General features: G+C 43.6%; 2 protein-coding genes and 1 pseudogene across 8 annotated transcripts in view; 1 reads left to right on the top strand and 2 right to left on the bottom strand.

The window, feature by feature from the left end:
• ASCC1 (activating signal cointegrator 1 complex subunit 1) overlaps positions 1-330 on the bottom strand; it is a 48583-nt gene extending 48253 nt beyond the window's left edge. For both annotated transcript variants that reach the window (XM_083740778.1, XM_083740780.1), the window contains exon 1: positions 190-330. The gene's annotated coding sequence lies outside the window, so the exon portion shown is untranslated. The remainder of the gene's footprint in view (positions 1-189) is intronic.
• ANAPC16 (anaphase promoting complex subunit 16) lies at positions 32-26528 on the top strand. 5 transcript variants are annotated; one of them, XM_083740804.1, is made up of 4 exons: positions 32-146; positions 11273-11430; positions 24125-24199; positions 25715-26528. In XM_083740804.1, exons 2-4 carry the CDS (start codon positions 11289-11291, stop codon positions 25828-25830), a joined length of 333 nt encoding a protein of 110 aa, XP_083596930.1. In that variant the 5' UTR covers positions 32-146; positions 11273-11288; the 3' UTR covers positions 25831-26528. The 5 variants fall into 5 exon arrangements, with proteins under 5 accessions (XP_083596930.1, XP_083596933.1, XP_083596931.1 ...); XM_083740807.1 differs by having other exon boundaries at positions 70-100; XM_083740805.1 differs by having other exon boundaries at positions 80-137.
• The window catches only part of LOC310844480 (craniofacial development protein 2 pseudogene), a 72663-nt pseudogene continuing 44858 nt past the window's right edge, over positions 35-27839 (bottom strand). Inside the window, exons 2-3 of the transcript XR_014568699.1 lie at positions 3313-4778; positions 35-131 (exon numbers count right to left, since the gene is read on the bottom strand). The product of XR_014568699.1 is annotated as a craniofacial development protein 2 pseudogene (transcript). The remainder of the gene's footprint in view (positions 132-3312; positions 4779-27839) is intronic.

Below are 27839 nucleotides of genomic sequence, written 5' to 3' on the forward strand. Positions count from 1 at the left end.
GAGCCCCCGCCTCCTCAAGCAACGCTGTACGTATTCAGGGCGTGCTCGTGGCCGCCAGGCTCCCAGGCGCGCGCACGTCTTCCTTGCCGACGTCATCCCGGTACGGCTCTCGTAAGTGAAGTTGAGAGCGGCTGAGGGTAAGTGAGGTAAGGACGAGATAAGGAGGGGAGACTCTGCCGCGTTACTTACCAGGGGTGCCGTGGGGCGCACTAAAGCGGCCGTGGCTGGTCACCGGGAGGCCAATGGGCGAGTAACAAAAGGCCGCGGTTGTTCGGCCTGGTATCTACCTCACATTGGCGGGGTGGCTGCGCGCATGCGTGTTTCGATTCGGTTGCCCGCCACGGCGCAAGCGCACTGGGCATTTGAAAGTCAAGTCGGCGGGGTGTAACGTCGCGGTGGGTTCCGCCGTTCCCATATTGCTTTCTGGACATGCTGCCACCCCTGTTTTCCGTTCAAGTTTACTTGGGGAAAAGGTCCTCCAAGCTTAGTGGGCCTTAGTCGCGTCGCACTTAAGAACACAGCGAGGGTTTCCTTCTGAGCAGGCACGCATAGGATCCTGCTGCTCGAATTGTTAGGTTGCCAAATCTGCGGAGCAGGCAGACGTTAAAAAGGCGTGTATAAAAAGTTGGGCTAATTTTACGTTCTTGAAGTCAATGCACAGGACCAAGTTTGTAGATCTTTGGAAAATAAAGGGGGAAAGGCTGCTTAAAGCATAGCAGAAACACTTGCTACACAGCTGGCCGTGGTTCCATCACCTCCCTCTCCTCACCTTCCAGCATTTTGTATTCAAATAGAAAATATTTTAGTGGCTTACAGTTGACACTTGCAGTGACCCAGAATCTAGTAAATATAGTATCCTGCTTTATTGCCCTCATGATAGGAGGTAATTATCATCGCAAACAACAGCGACAAGGCAACTGGGAAGCTAGCCCAACTGTGAGTAAAAAGAATTCACTGGGACTGGGATCAGCCAGGCAAACCAAAGGATGTACATAGATATTGATTTATTCTTGCAATAGTTCTGTGAAGGTCACATTCTATACAGAACAGATAGTTAAACGAAATAGCTAAACAGAATGTCTGTGCTTGTATCTGTCATGTCAAGAAGTGAACCCCTGTTTGTCCATATTTAATAAGTGCTTGTGCTTTTTTCTTGCAAACCAGCAGAGATACCACTGCAGCATAAAGGTAGCTGCATGACTGTCTTTTGGTAGCTTATCATGTCTACGGGGGCACCTGGAAACTGTTTCAGTGCAAGTGTGCCAGTGCATGGTTGAAAAGAAAACCCTCGAAGATGGTACTCAAAAATGTGGAGAGCTTTTAATGAGATGTTGAATTCCCCAATGAGTTTCAATGGAAGTCAATCTTGAAGGCACAAGAATTCAGTTGGTTGGGTCACTCCAAGAGTACAGCACCTCTTCCACTTGCTGACCTTGTGGTCTCAGTATGGCACGTGTCATCATGGGCATAGCCAGCCCAGGATTTATGTTGGGGGGCAGGCTTTATATTAGAGGGCAGAGCCTCAGTTTGTTGTTGTTTAGTCGTTTAGTCGTGTCCGACTCTTCGTGACCCCATGGACGAGAGAACGCCAGGCACCTCTGTCCTCCACTGCCTCCCGCAGTTTGTTCAAACTCATGCTGGTAACCTCGAAAACACTATCCAACCATCTCGTCCTCTGTCGCCCCCTTCTCCTTGTGCCCTCCATCTTTCCCAACATCAGGGTCTTCTCCAGGGAGTCTTCTCTTCTCATGAGGTGGCCAAAGTATTGGAGCCTCAGCTTCACAATCTGTCCTTCCAGTGAGCACTCAGGGCTGATTTCCTTCAGAATGGAGAGGTTTGATCTTCTTGCAGTCCATGGGACTCTCAAGAGTCTCCTCCAGCACCATAATTCAAAAGCATCAATTCTTCGGCGATCAGCCTTCTTTATGGTCCAGCTCTCACTTCCATACATCACTACTGGGAAAACCATAGCTTTAACTATATGAACCTTTGTTGGCAAGGTGATGTCTCTACTTCTCAAGATGCTATCTAGGCCTGTCATTGCCCTTCTCCCAAGAAGCAGGCGTCTTTTAATTTCGTGGCTGCTGTCACCATCATGGAGCCCAAGTGATGTGTGATCATGGAGTGATCATGGAGCCCAAGAAAGTAAAATCTCTCACTACCTCCATTTCTTCCCCTTCTATTTGCCAGGAGGTGATGGGACCAGTGGCCATGATCTTCGTTTTTTTGATGTTGAGCTTCAGACCATATTTTGCGCTCTCCTCTTTCACCCCCATTAAAAGGTTCTTTAATTCCTCCTCACTTTCTGCCATCAAGGTTGTGTCATCTGCATATCTGAGGTTGTTGATATTTCTTCCGGCAATCTTAATTCCGGCTTCAGATTCATCCAGCCCAGCCTTTCGCATGATGAATTCTGCATATAAGTTGAATAAGCAGGGAGACAATATACAGCCTTGTCGTACTCCTTTCCCAATTTTGAACCAATCAGTTGTTCCATATCCAGTTCTAACTGTAGCTTCTTGTCCCGCATAGAGATTTCTCAGGAGACAGATGAGGTGATCAGGCACTCCCATTTCTTTAAGGACTTGCCATAGTTTGCTGTGGTCGACACAGTCAAAGGCTTTTGCATAGTCAATGAAGCAGAAGTAGATGTCTTTCTGGAACTCTCTAGCTTTCTCCATAATCCAGCGCATGTTTGCAATTTGGTCTCTGGTTCCTCTGCCTCTTCTAAATCCAGCTTGCACTTCTGGGAGTTCTCGGTCCACATACTGCTTGAGCCTTCCTTGTAGAATTTTAAGCATAACCTTGCTAGCGTGTGAAATGAGTGCAATTATGCGATAGTTGGAGCATTCTTTGGCACTGCCCTTCTTTGGGATTGGGATGTAGACTGATCTTCTCCAATCTTCTGGCCACTGCTGAGTTTTCCAAACTTGCTGGCATATTGAGTGTAGCACCTTAACAGCATCATCTTTTAAAATTTTAAATAGTTCAGCTGGAATACCATCACTTCCACTGGCCTTGTTATTTGCAGTGCTTTCTAAGGCCCATTTGACTTCACTCTCCAGGATGTCTGGCTCAAGGTCAGCAACCACACTACCTGGGGTGTATGGGACATCCATATCTTTCTGGTATAATTCCTCTGTGTATTCTTGCCACCTCTTCTTGATGTCTTCTGCTTCTGTTAGGTCCTTTCCACTTTTGTCCTTTATTATGGAAATCTTTGTACGAAATGTTCCTTTCATATCTCCAATTTTCTTGAACAGATCTCTGGTTCTTCCCATTCTATTGCTTTCCTCTATTCCTTTGCATTGCTCGTTTAAGAAGGTCTTCTTGTCTCTCCTTGCTATTCTTTGGAAATCTGCATTCAATTTCCTGTATCTTTCACTATCTCCCTCGCATTTTGCTTGCCTTCTCTCCCCCGCTATTTGTAAGGCCTCATTGGACAGCCACTTTGCTTTCTTGCTTTTCCTTTTCATTGGGATGGTTTTAGTTGCTGCCTCCTGTATAATGTTACGAGCCTCCATCCATAGTTCTTCAGGCACTCTGTCCACCAAATCTAAATCCTTAAACCTGTTCCTCACTTCCACTGTGTATTCATAAGGGATTTGGCTTAGATTGTATCTTACCGGCCCAGTGGTTTTTCCTACTTTCTTCAGTTTAAGCTTGAATTTTGCTATAAGAAGCTGATGATCTGAGCCACAGTCAGCTCTAGGTCTTGTTTTTGCTGACTGTATAGAGCTTCTCCATCTTTGGCTGCAGAGAATATAATCAATCTGATTTCGATGCTGCCCATCTGGTGATGTCCATGTGTAGAGTCGTCTCTTGTGTTGTTGGAAAAGCGTGTTTGTGATGACCAGCTTGTTCTCTTGACAGAACTCTATTAGCCTTTGCCCTGCTTCGTTTTGATCTCCAAGGCCAAACTTGCCAGTTGTTCCTTTTATCTCTTGACTCCCTACTTTAGCATTCCAATCCCCTATGATGAAAAGAACATCCTTCTTTGGTGTCACTTCTATAAGGTGTTGTAAGTCTTCATAGAATTCGTCAATTTCACTTTCTTCAGCACCAGTAGTTGGTGCATAAACTTGGATTAATGTGATGTTAAAAGGTCTGCCTTGGATTCGTATCGAGATCATTCTATCATTTTTGAGATTGCATCCCAGTACAGCTTTCGCCACTCTTTTGTTGACTATGAGGGCCACTCCATTTCTTTTACGGGTTTCTTGCCCACAGTAGTAGATATGATGGTCATCCGAACTGAATTCACCCATTCCCGTCCATTTTAGTTCACTGATGCCCAGGATGTCAATATTTATTCTTGCCATCTCATTTTTGACCACCTCCAACTTACCCAGGTTCATGGTTCTTACATTCCAGGTTCCTATGCAATATTTTTCTTTACAGCATTGGACTTTCCTTTCGCTTCCAGGCATATCCGCAACTGAGCGTCCTTTCGGCTTTGGCCCAGCCACTTCATCAGCTCTGGATCTACTTGTACTTGCCCTCCGCTCTTCCCCAGTAGCATGTTGGACGCCTTCCGACCTGAGGGGCTCATCTTCCAGCATCATAACTTTTATATGCCTGTTGTCTTTGTCCATGGAGTTTTCTTGGCAGGGATACTGGAGTGGCTTGCCGGTTCCTCCTCCAGGTGGATCACATTTGGTCAAAACTCTCCACTATGACCTGTTCATCTTGGGTGCCCTACTCGGCATAGTTCATAGCTTCTCTGAGTTCTTCAAGCCCCTTCGCCACGGCAAGACAGTGATCCATGAAGGGGGAACCTCAGTTAGTTAAGTATTTTTATTGATTTGCTTGATTTCAGGGGGGGCAGCTGCTCTCCCCCTTAGCAACACCCATGTGTGTAATCAGGTGACAAGGAAAGTGTGTTCAGAAAAGTTCTATTCAGCTGAATGCATAGGGGCGCAAACTCAGCCCATCAACCCGTCTGCATTAGCACCCACCCCTGCCACTGAATGCAGCTTGAGTTGAATGCAGCCTCCTTGTGATCATAACCTGTGTTATCAGAATTCCTGATTGTGAAGAGGTTTTTAAGTATGTTAAGTTGAATATGCTTAGGATCTGCCTTCAGACTTTTGTGTTGAATGTGGCATGGTTGGGAGTGGAGAGTGTGGGGCTGGTGCATGCAGGTGTGTTGGGGGTGGCCTAGTGACCTCTACATAGTTTGTACAGCGGGACACCCAAACAGAGCTAAAGTGATTCTTATTTCACTATCTGAAAACTTCTTTCCCCACGGTAGCCACTAACGTTGAATTAAAAGTTCTCTGCAAAATGTCCTGCAGTTCCATGTCAGGACACAATTTAAAGATACTGATTTCGGTTCTGCATAACCTTCACCCTTCTTGCCTCTTTTAGATGGTACCCTCCCTCCTTATTTCATTACACTGACCTGATTTGCACATCATTTTGTGCCAAACTATGGCTTAGAGGAAACAAGTGTATGGGCTCTTGGAAAGCCATTTTGCTCACATCCAGACTGGGGCTCATGTTTGGGATCTCTTGTCATGAACCACAAGCTGTAACCGAAGACCAGGGATGAGCAGAGTGGCTGTAGGGTCCTCTCCCTGAGCCCACAACACTGGGCCATAGTTTGATAAAATGTAAGCCAAGCCATAGTTGATCTCTTCCAGGGGTTTTGAGCCCTTGGCTGCAAAGTAAGGGGAAAGTGTGCTGTGGGGCTGGGGCGGGAGAAGCAATCTCTTTTTTAACAATAGGATGCAGAAATTGGTTAGGTTTGTGTCTTTAAATCTGTTCTTTAAACCTGCTGAAACCTATCTCAAAATTTGTGAGGCTATTTGCTACCTACATCCACTAACAGAAAGTAGTTACTATAGATGGAATGAATCAACCTAGTAATAGGGCTTGCTCACTGGCCTACAACTACGTAGCATGATGAGTGGTCCTCTCCCAATTGTGACCCCACAAAGGTGCCTGTATATCTATGCCTGGCTCAGTGATATGGGGAAACACTGATGGCCAGCCCTACTAGCTTCAGACATGTTGTGCTATCTCTGGTGGACACTGAAGCCCCCGTTGAGGCTTTGAGGAGGTTTGCTCAAAGACTGAAGAGGTACAGTATGAAGGTAGCTGGAACTTTAGCAAGATATTTGTGGGGACACACCCCTCCAACTATTCCAGTGTTGGTTCTGTTTCTGGGAAATGCCTCGTGTTACAGCCGTTTATTTCATATCTCATATAAGCAATGGGATATCACTCAAAGGACCAAACTAGATGCAACATTTTTCATGTTTTTAGCCCTTACATGACTGGCTGTTTTTTTAAAAAATAGTCAATATGAGGAAGAGCTAGATGGGGGTGGGGCCGCTGTCGCATGCTGGCAGCTTCTAGGAGCCACAGGTGAGAGCTGAGTGCAGGGTGGGGACCAAAGGAGGACATACTGCCCCAGCAGGAGCACATTGTGTCCCCCACCAGAGGTATTACCCCTCCCCTAACACCCCATACACCCCCACACAAGGCTAAAGGTATGTACAATGTCAAATCTATTTTTACCCTATTGATTCTTTTGCATTTGTTCGAGTTCTAATGTCTCTCTGCTGTAGATTATTTGATTTCCTTCTGACCATGTTTGCTTGAAGGGCAGAGAGCAACAGAAGCGTCTTCTAGTGGCTTAGGTGAGACAGCACGTCTGACTGGGGCGTTTTTATAGGTTGTGAAGTGCCGCATGATTCACTTGGGTGCACTTGTGGCTTCCTGGTTGGTTTCCCTGCAGTTCCTTCGTTTGCTCAGAGTGGCAGTGGCGCCCGTGAACTGAGTTTCCACCCCAAGTTCAGGACTTGCTGTGAATGCCTTCATTACATTATTATATTACATATCTTGTATTTTGTGGGATTTCTCTGGCTACAAATTGCATGAAGCCACTTGTTGCCTTACAGAGGTAAGGAGATTAACAGTACAATTCTGTGCATCATTAATTGGAAGTACGTCCTGCTGATTTAAATTGGAATTGCTTTCTAGCAGATGTGCATAGGTTTGCATGGTTTGTGTCACAATACATTCATTAGTCTTTAAGGTGTTGCAAAACATCTTGAGGTGTGTGGTTTTTCTTTTATCACAACAGACTAATGCTACATCACTACTTTTTTTTAACTTGCTTTCATAGAGACCCCCAAAAGTGTCTATTATGAATCTTCAGTAGCTGTGATTCTAACCGGAACTTAATTGATGCAAGCATATTTCAGGTTATTAACCTGTTTCTGTGACCATATGGGATAGAAAGAGGTTTGGGGTATGTGGTTTGGTTTGCATAGCAGCAGAGGAATACTTGAAATGCCCAGGACCTTTCAGAAAGAGAGAGAGAGAGAGACCCTACATTTACAGTCCAAAGGACAGCTACTTGAATCTTCATGCTTACTACTTAGAGAGATTCTAGTTTTACTAGATTTCTTTCCTTTGTTTATTTCAAAATCAGTGAACCGGTTTTCCCAATATTCTCTATCCTGTTGCAGAGAGGACACTGAAATCTTTTAAAAAGGAGGCTATGATACCCGTCTGGCTTATAGGCCATCCAGTGACTCTTGTGTACCTCAGAATTGATAGCTTTGTTGGCTTATACTAGCTAGGACAACACAAGGAAATACAAGCTCACAAAAAGCCATCCTTGATTGGATTAATTTACTGCTCCCACTGTGGCCAGCTTTTGGAAGATGTATTTCCTCCAGCAAATGCTTGGGTACCATGCTGAGCCATTGATCAGGTAGCCATTGGAGTATGGCGATTTACAAATGTGAAATGGGCTGCATGGCTCATAAAAGAGGAAGGAAGATGCTGTACATAATTGTGGTAGATCTGGAATGGATAATAAAAACAGTAGGTATTCAGTGACTAAACAGACAGCAATTGCTTTAACTGTGTTGTGTGTTGTAAGGGTTTGTTTTTTTAAAAATTATCTACATTAACAGCTTAAAAGAGCATTTTCTTTAGGTTGTGGGAGTAGTTAATACTGTAAGATAGCCGGCTCCACAAAACAACCTAAAGGTTTTGTATCTTGCTTTTAAAAGATTTTATATAACAATAAGGACTTCAACTGGGGAAGGTACCGTAATTGAAACAGCTTTAAGGCCTCTCCAGCCCATGTTAATGCAGGAAATGTGAGGAGGTGGCATTGTAGATCTAAGGGTGTTTTTGTTAGGGGGAGGGGGCTGAAAAAATGTTTCATTTATTCACAAGCAATGCTTAGATTGTGTTTTACACTTGCTGTATTTCTAAGCTGTATGAAGAGTTTGTGTTGACTAGGCTTTCCCCATTATAAGTAAAAATGGCTCTTTTCTGGTTTTCCTTTTGCATATTCTAATAATATTCATTCTGGCGGTGAAATGGTCTCCTTATCATTGCTTCTGTCCTTGAATAGGTGGATGACCCAAAAGGAAAGAAGCAGTGGGAGAAGTCCACTGCATGGCATTTAACTTGCCATATCCAGTTCCTCTTCCTGCTATCTGATTCCGCAAGGTGTTTGGTAACCAACTCAGAACATTACCCATCTTTGTTAGCCTCTGACAGTGAAAAGAATCCTGTGGCATCTTAGGGCCAATTCTTTTGTTACTTTCTGCACTTGAGAACTGGTATCTGGAATGTGAAATAAATGTGCATGGCATCTCTAAAAAATGGCACACACCTATATAATGCACAGCTTTTTGCCTGCAAAACACACCCAAGTGGCTGGAGAAGCTGTGAGCACTTGGCTCAGGAGTGTTTTGCACGTTAAAGCTCATTATTTGTGACCTTTTATAATGATTTCAATCTGTTCGTGATCACAATACCAAGTTCCTGTCTAGGAGCACCTAATCTTCTAACAGTGAAGTTAAGAGCATGTGAACCTAGTGCGTCCTGGACCCCGGGAAATTCCTGGAAACTTCTCTGGGCTTTGTAAACTGCTTTGAGGTTTTTTCCTACATTCGAGCAGTGTATGCATTTTATTCAATAAATAAATGCAAATAATATAATGAAATGCATGACATTGACCTTGGCCTTTGAGGTGCCACAGAACTCCAAAGTTTGGGTTTCTGCATTCTGGCTGCCACCCAGTGGTGAAAGTTTGTATTGCATTTTGTTTCTAAGAGCAAACATGTCGCGAGCAAATGGAGTAGTAGGGTACAGATACATATTGTGGCAAAAGGTGAAGAAGAGTCAAGACTTGAAAGTTGGGGATGGTGCTGTGGCTGCTTGTGGTCCAAATATTCTTATGCATTCCTAAGAACAAGAGCACCTGTAGCTTTTGTTTGTTTGTCCTACAGATGCAGATTCAAGTTTTATATATTCATCTTCTACCTCATAATTCCTAATGGGTTTAAAGAAACCTGGGTCCCAAGGTTAAACTGTTTGATTTCTGTAGACTCTCTCTCTCTCTCTCTCTCTCTCTCTCTCTCTCTCTCTTTTTTTTTTTTTAGAAAAAGAAAAGCAGAATACCCAGCTGCATATTTTTCTACTTGACAGTGTTTGTAAGACAAATCTATTTTGATTTTTAAAATTCTGCTGCAATCCCATTCTCTCTCTCTCTCTCTCTCTCTCTCTCTCTCTCACACACACACACACACACACACACACATATATAATTGAGCCATTTTTTCCTTGCCAGCCTTTGGTTAAGTGTACATAGTGCCAAGCACACTGCAACATGTCCAGCATTTTCTTTGATGGCAGGCTTGCCCACATCTTCTGTCGAGAGGTCCAGCAGTTGCATTTCTCCCCAGAGCCACAGTATGTGGGTCACTCAGAGTTGCTGGGTGGAGGTGGATGGTGTGGAACATGCAGTCATGTTTTGCTCTGAGTACCTGACTTGATGAGAACTGTCTGGGTTTTAAAGCCCTGCAGCACTTCAATAAAACTACTATTTATTTGAATGAATGATGCTTTAACCTGTTCTCAGTGTCTCATCCTTGGGATATTAGGCCACAGCCTGCACTGCGGAGAATAATCATTTCTGTCGGCATGGTGTCCCATCAGATTGGCAGGAATTTGCATCACTACCTAAGCTACATGTAATCTGGCTATCAGGGACATAACAGGGACATAACTTTAAAACCTTTCCTGGTACAAAGGTCTCTGTGGTGTCTGAAATAGTGTGAATTCATGCAGCTGATATGTAAGCTGCCATGCCTCTCTGTTATCATTTATATTTAACAATCGGCATCAACTATGTTGAGTATAATTAGTATAAATTAAGCTTTCAGCAAGTTAATCCTTTTCAAATCATATTGCTGTCTTAGCTCAGACTTTGTGCTGGGTCACAGAAGATGTGTAGCACAGCCTCCAGCTTTGATCTATTGAGTTATGTAAACTAGCTAAATTGTGGGAGGCGGATTTACACTGTGCTCCCTTTGAATCTTGATGTGTTTCAATAGTATGGTCTGGTGGGGGAATTAAAAAGTTGCCAATTCTAGCTCAAAGGCACACAGCTATATTGTGATTGTGTGATCTGTTTTCTCAGCTTGCAATCCTAAATACACAGACTTAGAAGCAGGCCCCATCAATAATGGTAGAGATTACTGTGTTTAAGAAGAAATAAAATAATAATAAATAGTCCAGTAGCACCTTAGAGACCAGCTAAGTTTGTTCTGGGTAAAAGCTTTCATGTGCATACACACTTCTTCAGATACCAATGGATTTCCATTTCCTGTAGCTCAGTGTGGTGCCTTCCATGATTCTAGATTCAGGTAGATAGCCGTGTGGTCTGACACAGTTGAAATAAAAAAATAAAAAAATAATCCAGTAGCACCATAGAGACCAACTAAGTTTGTTCTGGGTATAAGCTTTCATGTGCATGCACACTTCTTCAGATATGTTTAAGAAGATTTGTTTTAGGTTGGGATGGCAGTCTCTAAAATTGGTTTTTCTGTCACTGTTCTCATAATCACAGGCACCTAGATTTTGTGGGTGTGCAATTTAATTTGAGACATGGGTGTGGAATAAATATGTTAACCTTCCTTCCAGCCTAGGAAGCAGGGCTAAACCTTTTGACCAGAAGCTGGTACTAGACTGGCCACTTGAGTTACACTCTTCCCTTGCTAAGACAAACAGAACATTACCTCAAGCCAAGTCCCCCATTGATTTGAATATATTCCCCAATTATCTTATGTGTGAACAAAATGCTGTTTCCCCCAGTTAACTCAGCAGTGTGCTGCTACACTCCCTCCACTGATAGCCTCACATAATGTAAACAACAGCACAAGAAGAAAGCAATCAAGATGGTACATACACTTGAAGCACTTGGTTTTCATGTCTTCCTTTCTCTTGCCTTTAGGTTCAGACTGAGCAAAATGGCTGCCTCTTCGTCATCGTCTTCGGCTGGTGGAGTTAGCGGAAGTTCCGTAACTGGGTCTGGGTTCAGCGTCTCAGACCTTGCTACACCAAGAAAAGCTCTCTTTACGTACCCCAAAGGAGCTGGCGAAATGTTAGAAGGTAACTGCTCTGCATATCTCCTCCTTTTGCGTCAAGGCAATAAAAAGGGCACTGCTAAACATCACATAAACTTTCACCCTTGTGCCTGTGCAGCAGGGGCTTCTGTAAGTCTTTACAGTAAAGTGGTTTTCTCTTGGTGCAGGCGAGAGTGGTTAAGAGCCAGGAGATAGTAGCGATAAAACAGTTTTGTGTGTGGCATACGGGCTCTCAACTTAAGCTGCTTTCCAGGGAGTGAGCCCCAATAAACCTGGGGGGACTTTACTTCTGAGTAAACCTGCTCAGGATTGCCGTGTGCATTCTAGTGGAGCTTGTGCTACTTTTGTTATCCCTTTGCATCTGTTCAACATGCATAGTTGGATGGAGTCGTTCGCCCAGTAAGCTGCATTGATTCCAGGCACCACTCTCCTGATGTTGTATTGCTGATCTGATCTATTGGGCTTTGGAATGTCGGCGATGTATGATTTGCACCCTTGTTTCAGGATTCGCTGCAGATAATTATAGAGCCCGTTTGGATACTTAGGAGCTGCCCGGTATTAGCCAGGAGACTGCCTGTCTCAGAGCCTCTGGGCTCATAAAGGAGAGCATGCAAGCACAGCACCTTCTACTCAGTTAATGCTTGACCCATCTTTCTGTCCTGCCTTCTGCATCAAACAGGACTGGTTGTGCTCTGCAGCAGGCAAGATAAGCCAAAGAGGTAAAGTCAGAGGTTGCAGCATCTCCAAGCACTTAAACAGACAAGCCAAGTTTTTAGGTTAGCATCTGGCAATCCTATCAGTAATAGATCTCCAGGCACACTTAAGGACATCATAAGAGTGCAGCTGAATCTGGTCAAAGGCCCATTTAGTCCAGCTTCCTATTCTTACAGTGGCCAACCAGATACCTTGGAGGAAGCTGGACTGGAGTGCATCAGCACTTTCCCCATATGTTCCTATTTTGCCTTGGCAGTTCTTGGATTTTTCTCCTCCTCTTGCTTACACTTACCCATCTTCTCCCTGCTTAAACCTTGAGTTCAAGCAGGAAGACGCAAAAGCATTTCATTCCCCCGCCTTTACAGAGTCCCAAGTAGTCTTTAGACTCTTGTAAGGGCACTTTGCCTTTTGACTGAAACTCAGACTTTATTTCAGTGGCTTAGATTTCTTGGCCAGTATGCTATGCTGTCAGTACAATTGCTCAGGCTTGATGGATGGTGGCCTGTTCATTAAGATCTGAGGCAGTAGCTACTGCTTAGCAATGCAAATACATATCAGTCAGAATAAAGCTGCCCTGGGTTCTGCTGCTGGAGCAATATATTGAATTCTAGGTAGCTTTATACTGACCTGTATGTCTCTTAATCCTTGAAAGCAATCGATTGCTAGTATATGTAAAGTTTCAGTATAGATTATATTTATTAGGATAGAGTTGGCCATTTCCCCTAACAGCTCAGGACAGTTAACAGTATGATAGCAAGAAAGGATGGATTCTCTTTACATTTACGTTTTAGAAGTAGGAATGGAACTGAATTGTACAATTAGTCCCACGCATAGCAAGAACAAATTATATGCTTATTTATCCAATTGCCATATCTGGGTATGGCATGGTCTGCTTTTAGAAGCTGCCTTCCCTATAACAGGTGGCTCACAAGTATTACCGATATCAGGAATAGGATGCACCGTTCAGCTGTGGGACTTGAATCTGATGTGTCCTTAAGGTTTGCAATTGGTGGCAGTTTCCAGACTCACTCATCCTAGGTCTTTTTGCTGAAAGAATGAATCTCTTCCCCATAGGCATTTCAAGACGAAAAACTAACATATTGAAACAGCACAAGGCATAAGCATGGGGACTTGCTCGTCGCCAAAAAAAATAGCTTTGGAAGCACTTGCCATCACATAGTGTAGCTTCTCCATCCAAGAATGGGAGGCATTTATTTTTTTAAAAAATAGAAAGTTGGGATGGAACTCTTCCTTTATAAAACATGGCAGGATGGGTGGGTATAGTTGCTGTTTCCTTTCTTGAGAGGTAGTTGCTTTTCATTAGAGTTTTATATGCAGAGTTCAGTGTGGGGAGGGAAGAACATTGTACTCTGTAGATCATGCCATCACTTTGCATGAATACTTGCCGTGTTGCACTAATTATATACTGTGTCACAACCCTAATTAATATGTATACATATTAGCATCTGTATGCCAAACTGTTGGATTAATTAAGATTAAATGCTTGTCCTCAAACTTAATGAGCCTCTAGAACCAATTAAAATATTGAAGTATTTTTGTGTTACTGGGCATGTGCCCAGGAGAGAATGTCTGGTGAGGCTTTTTGTTCCCAAAAGAAGAAATAAGACTCCTCAGCTGCCACATATATTTAAGAGAAGTTTAAAAAAAAAACTTCCTACACTGAAAATCACCCATTATCCTTCCCCCACTTTGTTGCAAATAGTTCTGGGAAAGTGTGGGGGGGGGGTGATAGTTGGTGAGACTTATACTAAATGGATTGCTCATATGAGGAGGGGGGATGTATGGCTCCACCACAGTTAGGAACGCTTAATATCTCCAAAGCAATTGCCTCCACCACCCCCTGCCTTGTCTCATGACTACAACAGTAAAGATTATCGTAGCTGGAGGAGAGATTTCTGTTAATTTAATAGTATTTTTCTGATAGCATAACGATAAATCAGCCTTGCCTAGAATTGCTTACAGGGCTTTCTTATTCGGGTGGGCCAGTTCTTGCCATTTGTCAAATCTGGCAGCCTGTTGAGCAAAGACGTGGAGCTTCTGGCCCTCCAGATGTTGATGGACTACAACTCTCCTCATCCCTGACCATTGACCATACCGGCTGAGGCTGATGGGAGTTGGAGTCCAACAGCATTCGGAGGGCCACAGGTTTCTTACCACGGCCTCATCATGCCCTAAAGCAAGGGTCTCAGATTGTAATATACTTTTTTGAGGGGATACTAGACCAGAAACTGAATTTTGATTCTTCAAAGAGCATACAGTAAGATTAGCTGCAAGTTGGTGAAATGCCAAAAGAACCATAGTGTTATGCATCATCTTTCATGAATTTTAATATGCATTTCTAGACGTGTGGTCATTCACATGGATCAGAGTATCTTATCATCATCCCCCCATCAAAGATTCAATGTTTGTCTCTCGGTAGTGTTTTCTGCCTTTCCATCAGGCATTTGGTTGAAATAATCAACTATTTGCAGACCTACACCCCACACACAGTTTAAAAGGCCATTTATTGTTTCATTAGCCAAAGGGCTGGGACGAAAGGCATGCTTTTGCCTGGTGCCTAAGGATATGTAACAAAGGTGCCAGGTGAGCCTCCCTGGGAGAGAACATTCACCAACAGGGAGCCACCACAGAAAAGGACCGTTCTTGTGTTGCCACCTTCTGGACCTCTCGTGGAAGAGGCAAACAAAGAAGGACCTTAGGTGATGATCAGATGGATGGTATTAAATAAAATAAAACAATCACAGGGTCTGGGTCAGTTCATATGGGGAGAGGCAGTCCTTGAGGTATTGCAGTCCTGAGCCATTTAAGGCTTTATAGGTCAAAACCAGCACTTTGAATTGGGCCCGGAAACTTAATTGGCAGCCAGTGCAGTTGGGCCAGGATTGGTGTAATATGCTCAACGCATCTTGCCCTGGCGAGCAACCTGGGCACTGAATTCTGCACCAGCTGAAGTTTCCGAACCATCTTCAGAGGCAGCCCCATGTATAACGCATTGCAGTCATCTAACCTGGCAGCGTTAGCACGCTTATACCATGGAACATAGTAGACGCCCCCACCCACTCTTCACAAACAATCTGCTTGAAAGAGCCTGCAGTGCCTTCCTTGTACACGGAGGACTCCATGGTTCACAGGTTAGGGAGACACCTTCAGTCACAAGTTCCAGGACTCCTCCATGCACCCAAACAGAAGTTATAATCCCCTGGGAATCCAGATATAGCCACCTGCAGCCCACAAAAGATCCAATTTTGTGAGGGAAATGGACAGAGAAGGAAGACGCCTCGCTTGAATTGCAACAGCAAGCCCATACAAGGGATCGCATGTGGAATCCCTGCTTATTGGATTCTTAGGAGAATTGAAGTCACTGTTCCACTAATCAGAGTGACGGGCACAGACAGTAGGGTCCTAAGACAATGATCCGCATGTTTACTTGGATCATTGCTGGCATCTACTGGTTATTTCTCCAGCAGGCCTCCTCACTGATTTTCTCTGCTCCTTGTCCTTCTTTGGTGATCACTCTTGGCTGAGCAAGATTGTCTTCAATTAACACAGTCTTAACGGTGAGTCCGTAAGTGGCTGTGGAGGCCAATTCTGGATTCACACATCCTTCCACAGTGGGGATGTAGGTTTCTGGGTGGGAGTTGATCATGGTGATGGTTTGCCAAATGTACTTTCTTCTTAGCACATTTCTCCCTTTCGCCCTGAATTAGACACCGTGAGACCTTTGGTGAAGGCTGTTCTCCAACTGGAGCGCTCATAGACCAGTGTTTCCCAGTTGTCAGTATTTATACTACATTTTTCTTAGATTTGCCTTGAGAGAGTCTTTAAACCTCTTGTTGACCATCAGCATTACGCTTTCCATTTTTAAGTTTGGGATAGAGTAGTTGCTTTGGAAGTTGATAATCAGGCATCTGAACAACATCAGCAGTCCAACAAAGTTGATGTTGAGGAATCATTGCTTCGACACTGGTGATCTTCGCTTCTTCCAAAACACTGGCATTAGTTCGCCTGTCTTCCCAGGTGATGTGTAAAAATTTTCGGAGACACCATTGATGGAATCTTTCAAGGAGTTGGAGATGACGTTTATAAGTGGTCCATGTTTCACAAGCATACAGTAAGGTTGGTAGTACAGTAGCTTTGTAAACAAGTATTCCCTGCGAATGTCCCGGTCCTCAAACACTCTGCACTTCAATCAGGAGAAAGTTGCACTTGCAGAGCTCAGGCAATGCTGGATTTCGGCGTCAGTGTCGGCCCTTGTGGAAAGATAACTGCTCAGGTAGGAGAAGTGATCAACATTTTCCGACATTGCACCATTGAGTTGGATTTGTGGCGCTGCAGAGGGGTTGTTTTGAGCTTGTTGGTGCATCACTTTGGTTTTTTGGATGTTGAGCAATAGGCCAAGCATTTTGTAAACTTCTGTGAAGCTATTTAGGATGGTTTGGAGGTCACCCTCTGAGTGTGCACACCACGTTGTCATCAGCATATTGAAGCTCTGTGATGGAAGTTATAGTAACTGTACTCTTTGCTTTCAGCCGACTCAAGTTAAAGAGCTTTCCATCAGCAGCAGGGTAGTTGGGGGGGGGGGGAGAGAGCAGGGCTCCTGCACCTTTAGTAATTGCACAAAGGAGGACATTTTCAGCTTGGCTACACCAGCTGCAATTCTCTCTTCTATGCAATATTAAATATTAAAGATGCAGGGCCCCGATTATCTTTTTTCACCTGGCCACTCTACTCCCCTTTGCTTCTGGAAACCACTGGGAGAACTGCTGTTCAATATATGATTTTTACCCCAGTGAGGAGTTTCCCTTTGACAATGTATAGGATCATGGCAATGAAAATAATAAATAGAGTTGGGGCGATAATACAGTCCTGTTTAATACCTGATCCCACTGTGAATGGTTCACTTTGAGAACCACTGTTACCTGTGATTGTTGCTGTCATATTATCATGGAGGAGCTGAAGGATGTTCAGAAATTTATCTGGGCAGCCAATTTTCAGAAGGACAGTCCACAGGCCATTACAATTTAGTGTTGAAGGCTTTAGTCAGGTCAATAAATGCCATATGCAGTGGTTGATTTTGCTCTCTGCATTTTTCTTGAAGCTGTCGAGGAGTGAAAATTATGTCCACTGTCCCCCTATAAGGTCAAAACCCATTTTGAGACTGAGGAAGGGTAGCCTCAGATATAGTTAGGAGACGGTTTACTAAGATCCTTGCAGGAATTTTGCTGGCCACAGCTAATAAAGAGATGCCTTGATAGTTTTCACAGTCTGTTCTATCACCTTTTTAAAAAAAGGTTGATCATTTTGGCTCCACCACATAGCAACAACATTGCTTGGTTTATTATCACACCATTGTTATCTAGGGGTGGGAGAGACAGGAGAGCACTGACTTTTGGGGGCTCCACCTCCTTGATCAGTGGTCCAGTGGAATATTTAAGGAAGCGAAGCTTGCCTGGCCTCTAGTGCAGTATCATTTTGGTACCAGGAAAACATCTTTCAGATCTTCCAAATAAGCCATCTGCTCATTTCGATTTTATTGCTGTTGCTTTTATTGCATATATTTTCATTGCTTTTGTTATATATAATTTCTCTCTCTCTCTTTTGTTTTGCTCTTTTATAGCTGCCCTGGGAAAGTTTCTTTGAAGGGTGGGGCATAAATAGCTTTAAATAATGGGTAGAAGCTGCAGCTAGGTGCTCATTAGGAGTTGTTGAGTGAGTAGTTTAAAGAGGGTGTTGGCCACAGAGGTACTGTTCGATTTTTTGCAGGCACCATCTTTCCCATTTGTAGGCTTGCTGCTGATATCACTGTTTTGAGGTTCACCAGTTTCGGGAGAACATGCACTTATGGAGATAATATTCACCCCATGCAGGAAGTTGCATCGGAATTATCTCTCTGGTTACTGTGTGTTCTGCTTGATGTGCCCTGGAACTGATCCTGTGAGGAAGAATGCATTGCATTGGCTAGCAGTACCAATGAGCGAAGTACTTGCTGTTTATCAGTGACTCTGTCTGTGCTCCTCAGTGTGTTGGGGGGGGGCTCATTTAATTTTATTGTACACAGGTTGTACAATGACAATAAATGTATTGTGATTATTATTATTATGTGTGGTGTAAGCTTATGGGAGGCAGAACCTGCAGCAGGGTAGTCAGGAGAAAAAGAGGCTCCTGCACCTTTAGTAATTGCACAAAGGAGGACATTTTCAGCTTGGCTACACCAGCTGCAATTCTCTCTTCTATGCAATATTAAATATTAAAGATGCAGGGCCCCGATTATCTTTTTTCACCTGGCCACCCTACTCCCCTTCGTTTGTGGAAACCACTGGGAAAACTGCTGTTTGGGATGCACAAGTTGAGAGCACTCCTTTAGAAAAGCAGAACTAGCTACCCAGTTCTTTGGACCCTGACTCTAAACCACTTCAGAAGTTTATAGGCTCCAACACATAAACATCATTTGTCTGCCTTTGTCAGTGACGTACCTCTGAGCCATGGCGGCTGCATATTGCATCAAACGTCTCGTGTCTCCTTCAAGTTAGTATATATGTCCAGTTTTAAAATAAAAAATTTTACTTCTTAGAAAAGTATAATTTTCTGTTCAGTTCTGGCTGAAGGATTACAGATTGCGGCTGCTAGACATTATGTGGAAAATTCCACGTTGTTTCCTATCTGGAGAAATCTAGCTTTTAAGAGAGTTTCATTACAGATCATTCTGCACGAACATAAATGCCATAGATTGCAAAATGGTTTGTAGTGTTCAGAAAGCAATATGTTCAAAGAAGAAAAGGAATCTTAGAAGATCGACTAAAACTGATTAATTTTTTTCCAGCCAAGTGGTGCTCTTGGCTTAACAAGTTAAAATGCTTTTTTTGGCCTGGTAACATGTACTGCCTTTGCCAGTTGCACTTAACTGACACCTTTCAACTTCTATACAGTGGTACCTCGGTCTACGAACAGCCTAGTTCACGAACTATTTGGAACACAAACACTTCAAGACCGGAAGAAGGTGTTCTGGTTAGCGAACTTTTTTTGGAATCCGAACGTACTCCGTTCGGGGGTGCACTTCCATTTTGAGTGCCACACTTGCATAGGAAAAGCACGCCTTGGTTTAAGAGCACTTTGGTTTAAGAATGGACTCCCAGAACGGATTGAGTTCGTAAACCGAGGTACCACTGTATTAGAAATGACAGGACAAATAAAAGCTAGTGGGTGTGATCCAGCAGAACTTAAGCACGTTCTGGTCCCACAAAAACAATTAGACTTAAAGGTGCCTAACTGTGCTTGGACTGTGGTCAGCAATGACCTAGGTGGCTAATAATACATCACTAAACTTTAATGCCTGTGCAGCTTTACTCAGATGAGTTATAGAAGTACAGTCTGGCAGAAGCAAGATGTTTGTCCTTCAAAGGGCTTTTTGTCCTTATGGCTGGACTGTGCATTTTGCAGCCTTAAGTGCATCATCTATCTCATCTCAGACACCGACCATAATATGGTGCTGCTGAGTTCCTTTGGGCTGAGTGCTGGAGGTCAGCTGTATGTGAGAGCATGTCATCTCTTAGAACAATCATTTGGATATTTCACTTTCACTTGCAATTCTCACACTACAGTGGTACCTCAGGTTAAGAACTTAATTTGTTTTGGAGGTCCATTCTTAACCTGAAACCTGAGGTTCTTAACCTGAGGTACCACTTTAGCTAAGGGGAGCTCCCGCCACCGCCGCTGCGCAATTTCTGTTCTCATCCTGAAGCAAAGTTTTTAACCCGAGGTATTATTTCTGGGTTAGCGGAGTCTGTAACCTGAAGTGTCTGAAACCCAAGGTACCAGTGTATGGGGAAGGATGTAACCCACAAAAATACATCTGCAAAATCAAATGTGGGAGGTGTAGCTTGGCTCTGCCTCTCCAAGGTGTAGAGCATAATAGAAGGCTGCCCCACGGAACAACCTTCCTTTCCTCCACCAGACAACTGTTGTGCATGCTATGTTGTGACCAGGCCCTTTATTCCAAGGCCCTCCCGGACCTCTCCAGGTACCTCCTGCAATTGGTTGCTTCCTCAGGCCCTCTGCTTGTAGTCTTCTTTGAGAAAAGCAAATACCTTCACACATCCTATTCAGACACATCAGATGGGGCTATGTTGGTAGCATGTTAAATATAAAGCCTCAGAAACTCCTTTGCATGCTTTGCAAGTATTCATGAAACTACAAGGCAAACTCTTCGGGTAATCGTCAGCAGAATAAAGAGATGTATAGGATTCAAAACAGACCTGAAGTTCCTCAAGTTAAAACAACCAGCCCTTGCATGAGTTAGACTAAGGTAATTAATCCCTGTACTAAATTATTTCTCAGATCCCGCAATTGCAGGGCAGGGGTGAGCCAGGTGTATAAGGCCAGTGAGTGACCACAGAACCAAGAGTGCAGAGGTGGCTCCTTTGGAAGCAGTCTACACACATAGTCACTGACCAGTGTTGTCTAAGTGTAAATTTCCTCCAAGCCTTGACTGCTCATTTTGAGCCGGTCACCAGTATGAAGCAAAAACCCTTCCAGTAGCTGTACCCCCATCAGTAAATTATTTGGGGCAAAGTACCACACATCCCTGCTTTGTTCTAGTTGTGGGTGCCTCCAAGGAAGAGGGGAGAAAACACAAATGTCTATGGTGAGGCAAAATATTCCGAACTGTAGTTGGGCACAACCAAAGCACAATACTGTTCTATTTATGTCCAAAGTCCCTGTAAGTGCAGATTGCAGATGCATGTTAATTTCAAAATGTACACTAAAAGTGTACAGTGTGCAGTAACTGATTTCAGTTTTAGTTTTCAAAATCGTCCAACTTCATCTGGAACCCTTGCCTAATAGCATGAGACTCTTAATCTCAGGGTTGTGAATTCGAGCCTCATGTGGGGCCAAAGATTCCTGCATTGCAGGGATTGGACTAGTCGACCCTTGCAGTCCTTCCAACTCTAATCTATGATTCTTTGTAGCTACCACTGTTGAAGATGGGCTTAGGGAACCTCCTATGTCTGGCAAACCTAATCTCACTTGCTCTACCCCTTCCCAAACACCTGTCCCTTTCCACAGGGAAGAAGTCTCTTCCTGAGGAAACTGTGTGCAAAACTTCACACTTCTGGTAGCTGAAATCTTTCTTCTTCTCTCCAACCATAATTTTTAGTGATATGCTTTATAGCCATTTGCTCCGCTAGCTCCATTCCTTCATAACTCTATACTGCCTTCAGTGTATATAGAGTGCGGTCATTTCCCCTCCTGCTCCCACCAAACAATCAAAGGCATGTTTAATACATTTTCCTCCCTTGAAACTCTATAGTAGAATCTCTGAAGTCTACATGATGGTCATGGGGAGTCAAAATGGTGTCTCCTCTTCTCTCTTCTGTATGACTGACAACCCATTCCTAACCCTGTTTGCTGGGATGAGTGGATTTTCTTTCTGAGCAGGGCAGCTGGCGGTCTTGTGCAATTCCAAGTTAGATGAATCCAGTGCTAACTACACTCTGAAGATTGTTCCCATAAGGTGGGAGGTGCTAATGCACTCTCTTCAATGAGTGATGTGGCCATGGTACATCTTAGAGGTTTTGTCCCAGGGATTTGCACAGTGGCCTATTTTCGATGTTGGATTGCCTGTACTTGACAAGTACCCGTGCTCATATTGATTAACATTCTGCAATGTGAGCATGGGTTGCCAGCTCCATTCACTGCTAAGATTGCACCTTGAGATGCTAAAACATGTATTGTCCTATTCTTTTCCATTGCTCTCAGGTAGACAAGGTGTGTGTTGCCATTATGGATGAGTCACCTGTAGACTCCTGAGATTAGCAATTCCTGGGGAGAATAGGCTCCCCCCCCCCCACCTCCCTAAAGCCTTGTGTTGAGAATCACCTACAGTTGCTTTTGGGCACTGACATGGTGCTCCGTCTTGTAGCTGCTTTGAAGAGCTATTGAATCTTAACTGAAATCCCACTATCTTTGTGACACTTCTAGAAAATCGAAGAATTGTTTTCTTTGAAGGGTGAAAGTCGTCGTCTTTGTATTTTAAGGCAATTGAATTGGAGTTCATTTGCCTTTTTGAAAGAAAGAAAGAAAGAAAGAAAGAAAGAAAGAAAGAAAGAAAGAAAAAGAACAATAGTAACATAGGCTAGTCAAGAACAGGTTTTCTGCACTTCAATTCCATAGATGTTAGGAGGAGGTGTCTGCTTCCGTTGATCTGTTTTTCAGCCCAGATACCACTTAAGGAGCTAATTCTTTTTTTTCACATGGGTAGCCTTGCTACTGGGAGCATCACCGCAGGGTTCTGTGATAGTGAAAGGAGCAAATTATGTGCTAGGGATAATAGGGAAGGGGGTTGAAAATAGACTGGCCAAGGTCATAATTCCTTCATATAAAGTTTGGTGTGGCTGCATTAGGAAACCTGATTGTGCCCCATCTCAGAAAGGATATGGTAGAGCTGAGAAAAGGGCAGAAAAACAACAACCAAATTGATCAAGGTATTGGGAGCATCATTCTAAAAAAGCTGAAGCATCTGCAAAACACTCTTTAGTCATTTTTCTCCATAAAGAACTAAAGAGGGGTGTGATAGAGTTTTACAAAACCAGTGAACAGAGAGCAGTCTCTGCCTCCCCCCTCATAGCTCTAGGTCACCCAAGGAGGTGATTGGCATTATTATGCTTGGGGCAGACAAAAGCATACTCCTTCACACAACACAAAAACTTAACTTGCAGGATTTGCTTCCCTGAGATGTAGTGATGGCTTGGAAAGGCAAATCTGTGGAGGGTAGATCCATCAGCAGCTATTTAACCATGCTGTATCATAGAATCCTAGAGCTGGAAGGGACCTCAAGGGCCATCTAGTCCAACCCCCTGCAATGCAGGAATCTTGCCCAATGTGGGGCTCAAACTCATAATCCTGAGATTAAGGTTTTCATGCTGTACTGACAGCTAAATCTATGTGATGGTTAATGGAATGTCCAAGTTTCTAGGCAATATTTATTTGCTATATTTGTAGAATCCCTTTTGTCCCTAACAGCTAACAAGGCCATTTACGAGAAAAACAAAGGCGAGGGGCTTGATCAATTTGTACGACACACCCTGATTCAAATTTTGCATTCCAGTGTCTCTGTTTAACGTGGCTGCAGTAGCATAGGAAAGTGCCTTATAAAGAATTAGGCCTGTGGTCAATTTCGCTCAGTATTGTCCGGGAAAAGTGGTCATCCAGTTGCTGCTGGACTCCCAACTCCCAACATCCCTGACCCAGCTGTAGTGGCTGGCGCTAATGGGATCCAGAGCCCAACAACATCTGAAGGGCCATAGATTCCAGAGCCCAACAACATCTGAAGGGCCATAGATTCCTTATCTCTGGTGCAATTGCCTGGCAGTGGCTTCCCCAGCGTTCCCTGGAGATGGTATCAGGCAGGGTTTTTGTGAAGTCTTGCAGGTGGTTGTTTAATTGTCACTCCCCGCCCCCTTTTTTCTATTAATGATAACAAAACCAAAAACCATTTTCTATCTCAGTACTCCATGAGTCCAAACCCAGGTTGGCTTGAATTCTTGGTCCAAAAAGAAATGGTTGTTGTTTCCAGTGGCACCATTAGATGGACATAGGGAGGCATAAAAAACGTAAAGGGACCCCTGACCGTTAAGTCCAGTTACAGACGACTCTGGGGTTGCGGCGCTCATCTAATCTCGCTTTCCAGGCCGAGGGAACTGGTGTTTTGTCTGCAGACAGTTTTTCCAGGTCATATGGCCAGCATGATTAAGCCGCTTCTGGTGAACCAGAGCAGCGCACAGAAACAGAATTTACCTTTCTGCTGGAGCAGTACCTATTCATCTACTTGCACTTTGACGTGCTTTTGAACTGCTAGGTTGGCAGGAGCTCACCCCGTTGCGGGGATTCAAACCGCCAACCTTCCGATCATCAAGCGCAAGAGACTCAATGGTTCAGACCACAGCGCCACCCACATAGACTAAATTATCTTCGCCTTCTATTTACAGATGGCTCAGAGAGATTCCTATGTGAATCCGTTTTCAGCTACCAGGTTGCATCCACATTAAAGCAAGTGAAACATGGTAAGTACTCTCCAACTTATATAAGAATCGTCATTGGATATATCTGTAGTAAAAGTTCCATAATCATAGAATCATAGAATTGTAGAGTTAGAAGGGACCCTATTTGCAAGTGTTTTTTTTTAAAAAATATCTTAATCTAGTTGATCTCTTGTGAACCTGTTGACACAATGTTATCTCAGATAATAGAATTGCAAAAGCAATATTTATTTATGCAGTCTAGTTATTGAAACCTCTATTACTTAGTCCTGCGTTGTATGCATAAGAGGAGTAGTATGAATGCTGCATTCATACTAGGTAGTCTTGTGAGATGCAATTCTGCTGTTAAAAAAAAACACTCTCTGTCCCACGGGTCAGTTGGTTTCAATATCACCTCCTCTCCTCCTTCCTGGCTCACATGGTATATTGGAGATCAGTTGGTATTTCTGAAGTGCCATCAAGATGCAAGAGATCTCTATCAGATACATATATATTTTTTGTACTGCAGTTCTGTGCAAAATGTTCAAAGTGTTATCTGGTTAGATTAACTTTTTGTGTACGAAACTAGATAATGTACTGTTCCAGCCATATTCTGTGGCCCAGCAGATTGGACTAGAATCCTTCAGTTGCAATAATCAATCCAAGTGGACTAAAAGTTAGATGACTGTTCTGAAGTCAGATTCCCTTTCAGATCTTCATGTTTACTGTGCAAAAGCAGTTCTACTGATGTCTTTTTCCTGGGAGTAAGGTAAAGGTAAAGGTACCCCTGCCCGTACGGGCCAGTCTTGACAGACTCTGGGGTTGTGCGCCCATCTCACTTAAGAGGCCAGGGGCCAGCGCTGTCCGGAGACACTTCCGGGTCACGTGGCCAGCGTGACATTGCTGCATCTGGCGAGCTAGAGCTGCACACGGAAACGCCGTTTACCTTCCCGCTGGTAAGCGGTCCCTATTTATCTACTTGCACCCGGAGGTGCTTTCGAACTGCTAGGTTGGCAGGCGCTGGGACCGAGCAGCGGGAGCGCACCCCGCCGCAGGGATTCGAACCGCCGACCTTTCGATCGGCAAGTCCTAGGCGCTGAGGCTTTAACCCACAGCGCCACCTGCGTCCCTTTCCTGGGAGTAGATTCTGGTTATATAAACAACCTTTCTTTACGTTTATTGAAAGCTATTGTAATTGTATTCTGTAGCTCAGTAGTGTAAAAGGATTTTCCTCTTTGAAGACATTAAGAGTTTTCCTGCACCCCCTGGGGAATTGAGTCTCCCACAGCTAAAGGAAGGGGGGCTTATTCACACTTACCTTTCACCCTGCTTTTTCCAGGCACAGATGAATGTACATCTAGAATACATATATAAATAAAATTAAAACTTAAATTTTGTTGCAGATTGAAACCAACTTGCTGAAGGGGGGGGGGGAGAACTTTTCTGTAACCAATGAAAGAATTGTCTACGGCAAGAGACTATTCATGGCTGTTAATGTGTTTCATTTGAAAAGCTTAATTGAAAGTTTATTGCTAACCACAGTCAAATTTTCTGTTGCAGATCAGCAAGTTGCTCGGATGGAAAAACTTGCTGGTTTAGTTGAAGAGCTGGAGGCAGACGAATGGCGGTACAAACCCATAGAACAGTTGCTGGGGTTCACTCCTTCATCGGGTTGAAAGTTTGTTGATGTGGAAAGATAAATCACTTGCACGGTTCCCTTTTAAAACACTTGGCTGTTTTCCATTGCTTGGACTGCAGTGTAGTAAAGAACGGTCCATAACTGGGCTGCCTCTTACCAGAGCCAGTAAACTGCAGACACACAAGGTTTTATTAAAGAAAAAAATTTATTCGGTTTTCCAGCAGCCTCACTCAAGAGCTTGTTTCAGGAGGGTGTGATTGCTGTAACTAAGGAGATACAATCAGTTTTTGAAGAAGAACCTGTTTGCTCAAAAGGGAAGGGGTGGCTATTTAAACTTACAACCCTTTATGCTGACCTTGGAGCATGTGTGCTGAAAGTTGGCTGGGTAATTGGACCCTTGTTACTGTTCAAGTTAAACTCCTGGAGGGCAGAGTCAAAAGGCAACAGGCTTTGGCCTTAAGCTGTCCCTTTGAAGATGGATGTGATAAAACAATAGGATAGGATCACTTGAAGGGCAGAAGAACATTAACTGTTTCCTGTATTTAGATTCCTTGGTTTTTGCTGAGTCTGCATTTTGTCAGCTGTTTCTCTCTCTTAACTGACTGTGGAAATATTGGCAGAAGATGACTGCTGTTTAATGCAGAGCAAGCCTCTGAAAAGCAGCGTTGGCTGTCCTCTCCTTTGTTCCAATTCACTTGAACCGTCTGTTTGGCAATTAAATTATTTCTACTGCTATGGTGTCTGCTCCTGTATTCTTTTCAAGGGCTCTGGAGTCGGGAAAACGGGAATCAACTGGTGCCAACACAAGCTTCTATAAAGCAGCTGTCCATATTTAAATCTTTTTAAAAAATCTACTCCATAAGGATGATTATGAGTCAAGTGGATGAGTTCTCCTGCTGTATCTGCCAAAGCACAATAGCGACATCTCATCTTAAGCACTTATTTGCTTGTAGAAGACGTTTTACGGTTGGGTTTTGTGTATCCTGTTTTCTATCAAATTTTAAGGACAGAATTCAGGAAACTTTTTGTGTATTTTAGCAGTGCTCCACCTACATGGGCAGTGTAGTGTGGGAGGCAGGAACTGCTGTAATACTGCAGCCACAACTTAGCAAGCAGTGGGTGCTCAAAACCAAAATGTTGCTGCTGCAATTTTGCACCAGATTTTATCACAAGTCTGCTATGGCTTTAATACAATCAGTATAAGATTGGTAAGAAAAACATAGCTCCTGTAAAACTTCTGTGCAGCCTTAAAGGGTACTAAAACATTTCAGTTTATCTTCTTTGTTTTTAGCTCTCATGAAGAGTTGGAATGTTTTGAAAAGTATATAGAAGTTCAAGTCCATCAAATTTATCAGCTCTCAACCTAAGCCTAAGCTAAGTTACCTAGATTTCTGTGGAGCTTCCTTTTAAGTAAATTATGCTGAGGCTCAGTGAATGGCGCTTTCTCGCCTTTTGTGCTCTGTATGGACAGTTGCTATGTACCAGGGCTTACGTGGAGTTGCAAGGAATCCAGGTCCTCGCAGCATCTTCTGATACTGGGATAGCTGCAGGTCTCTGGAAGACAGTCCTGCACTCCTTTTTTATAGTAACATCCCAGCATTATGCAAGTTTATGCATGCCCTGTTGCTTTCAGGTTGAGGAGAAATTCCAGATCTTCAGTGACAAAGAAAAGCAACCTTGCTGCTGGGACAGGCCAAAGGCCAATCTAGTCCAACATCTTGTTCTCATGATAGCCAAGCAGATGTCCATAGAAGCCCTCAAGCAGGACCTCAGCTCAACAAACAGACAATGGGACACACAGGCATGATCTTTAACCAACTTGAAATGCTGAAGAGCATCTCTTTAGCTACAACTGCAGGCTGACCATTAGGACTGGACTTCCAGTTTGTGTGTTTAATTTTTGTTACAGATTATTCAAATTCGTCATAGTTTGAAGGTCATAATTTTACATTACAAATACTATGGAGTTGGTGTAGCATGCTAGCATACTGCTGCTCCACATCTGCATTCATCAAAAAAAGGTAAACGAAGGATATTAAATTGCAA

Source organism: Podarcis gaigeae (assembly GCF_964106915.1).
Source record: "Podarcis gaigeae genome assembly, chromosome: 5".
In the NCBI taxonomy this organism is placed as follows: domain Eukaryota; kingdom Metazoa; phylum Chordata; class Lepidosauria; order Squamata; family Lacertidae; genus Podarcis; species Podarcis gaigeae.

What these genes read in the sequence shown, in the direction of transcription:
- ANAPC16 (XM_083740803.1), top strand. Translation starts at nt 5,988, where the DNA reads ATGGCCAGCCCTACTAGCTTCAGACATGTTGTGCTATCTCTGGTGGAC. An exon ending in AGCTGGCGAAATGTTAGAAG is followed by an intron (nt 11,431 to 24,124) that starts GTAACTGCTCTG and finishes TTCTATTTACAG; the next exon opens with ATGGCTCAGAGAGATTCCTA. An exon ending in ATTAAAGCAAGTGAAACATG is followed by an intron (nt 24,200 to 25,714) that starts GTAAGTACTCTC and finishes TTTCTGTTGCAG; the next exon opens with ATCAGCAAGTTGCTCGGATG.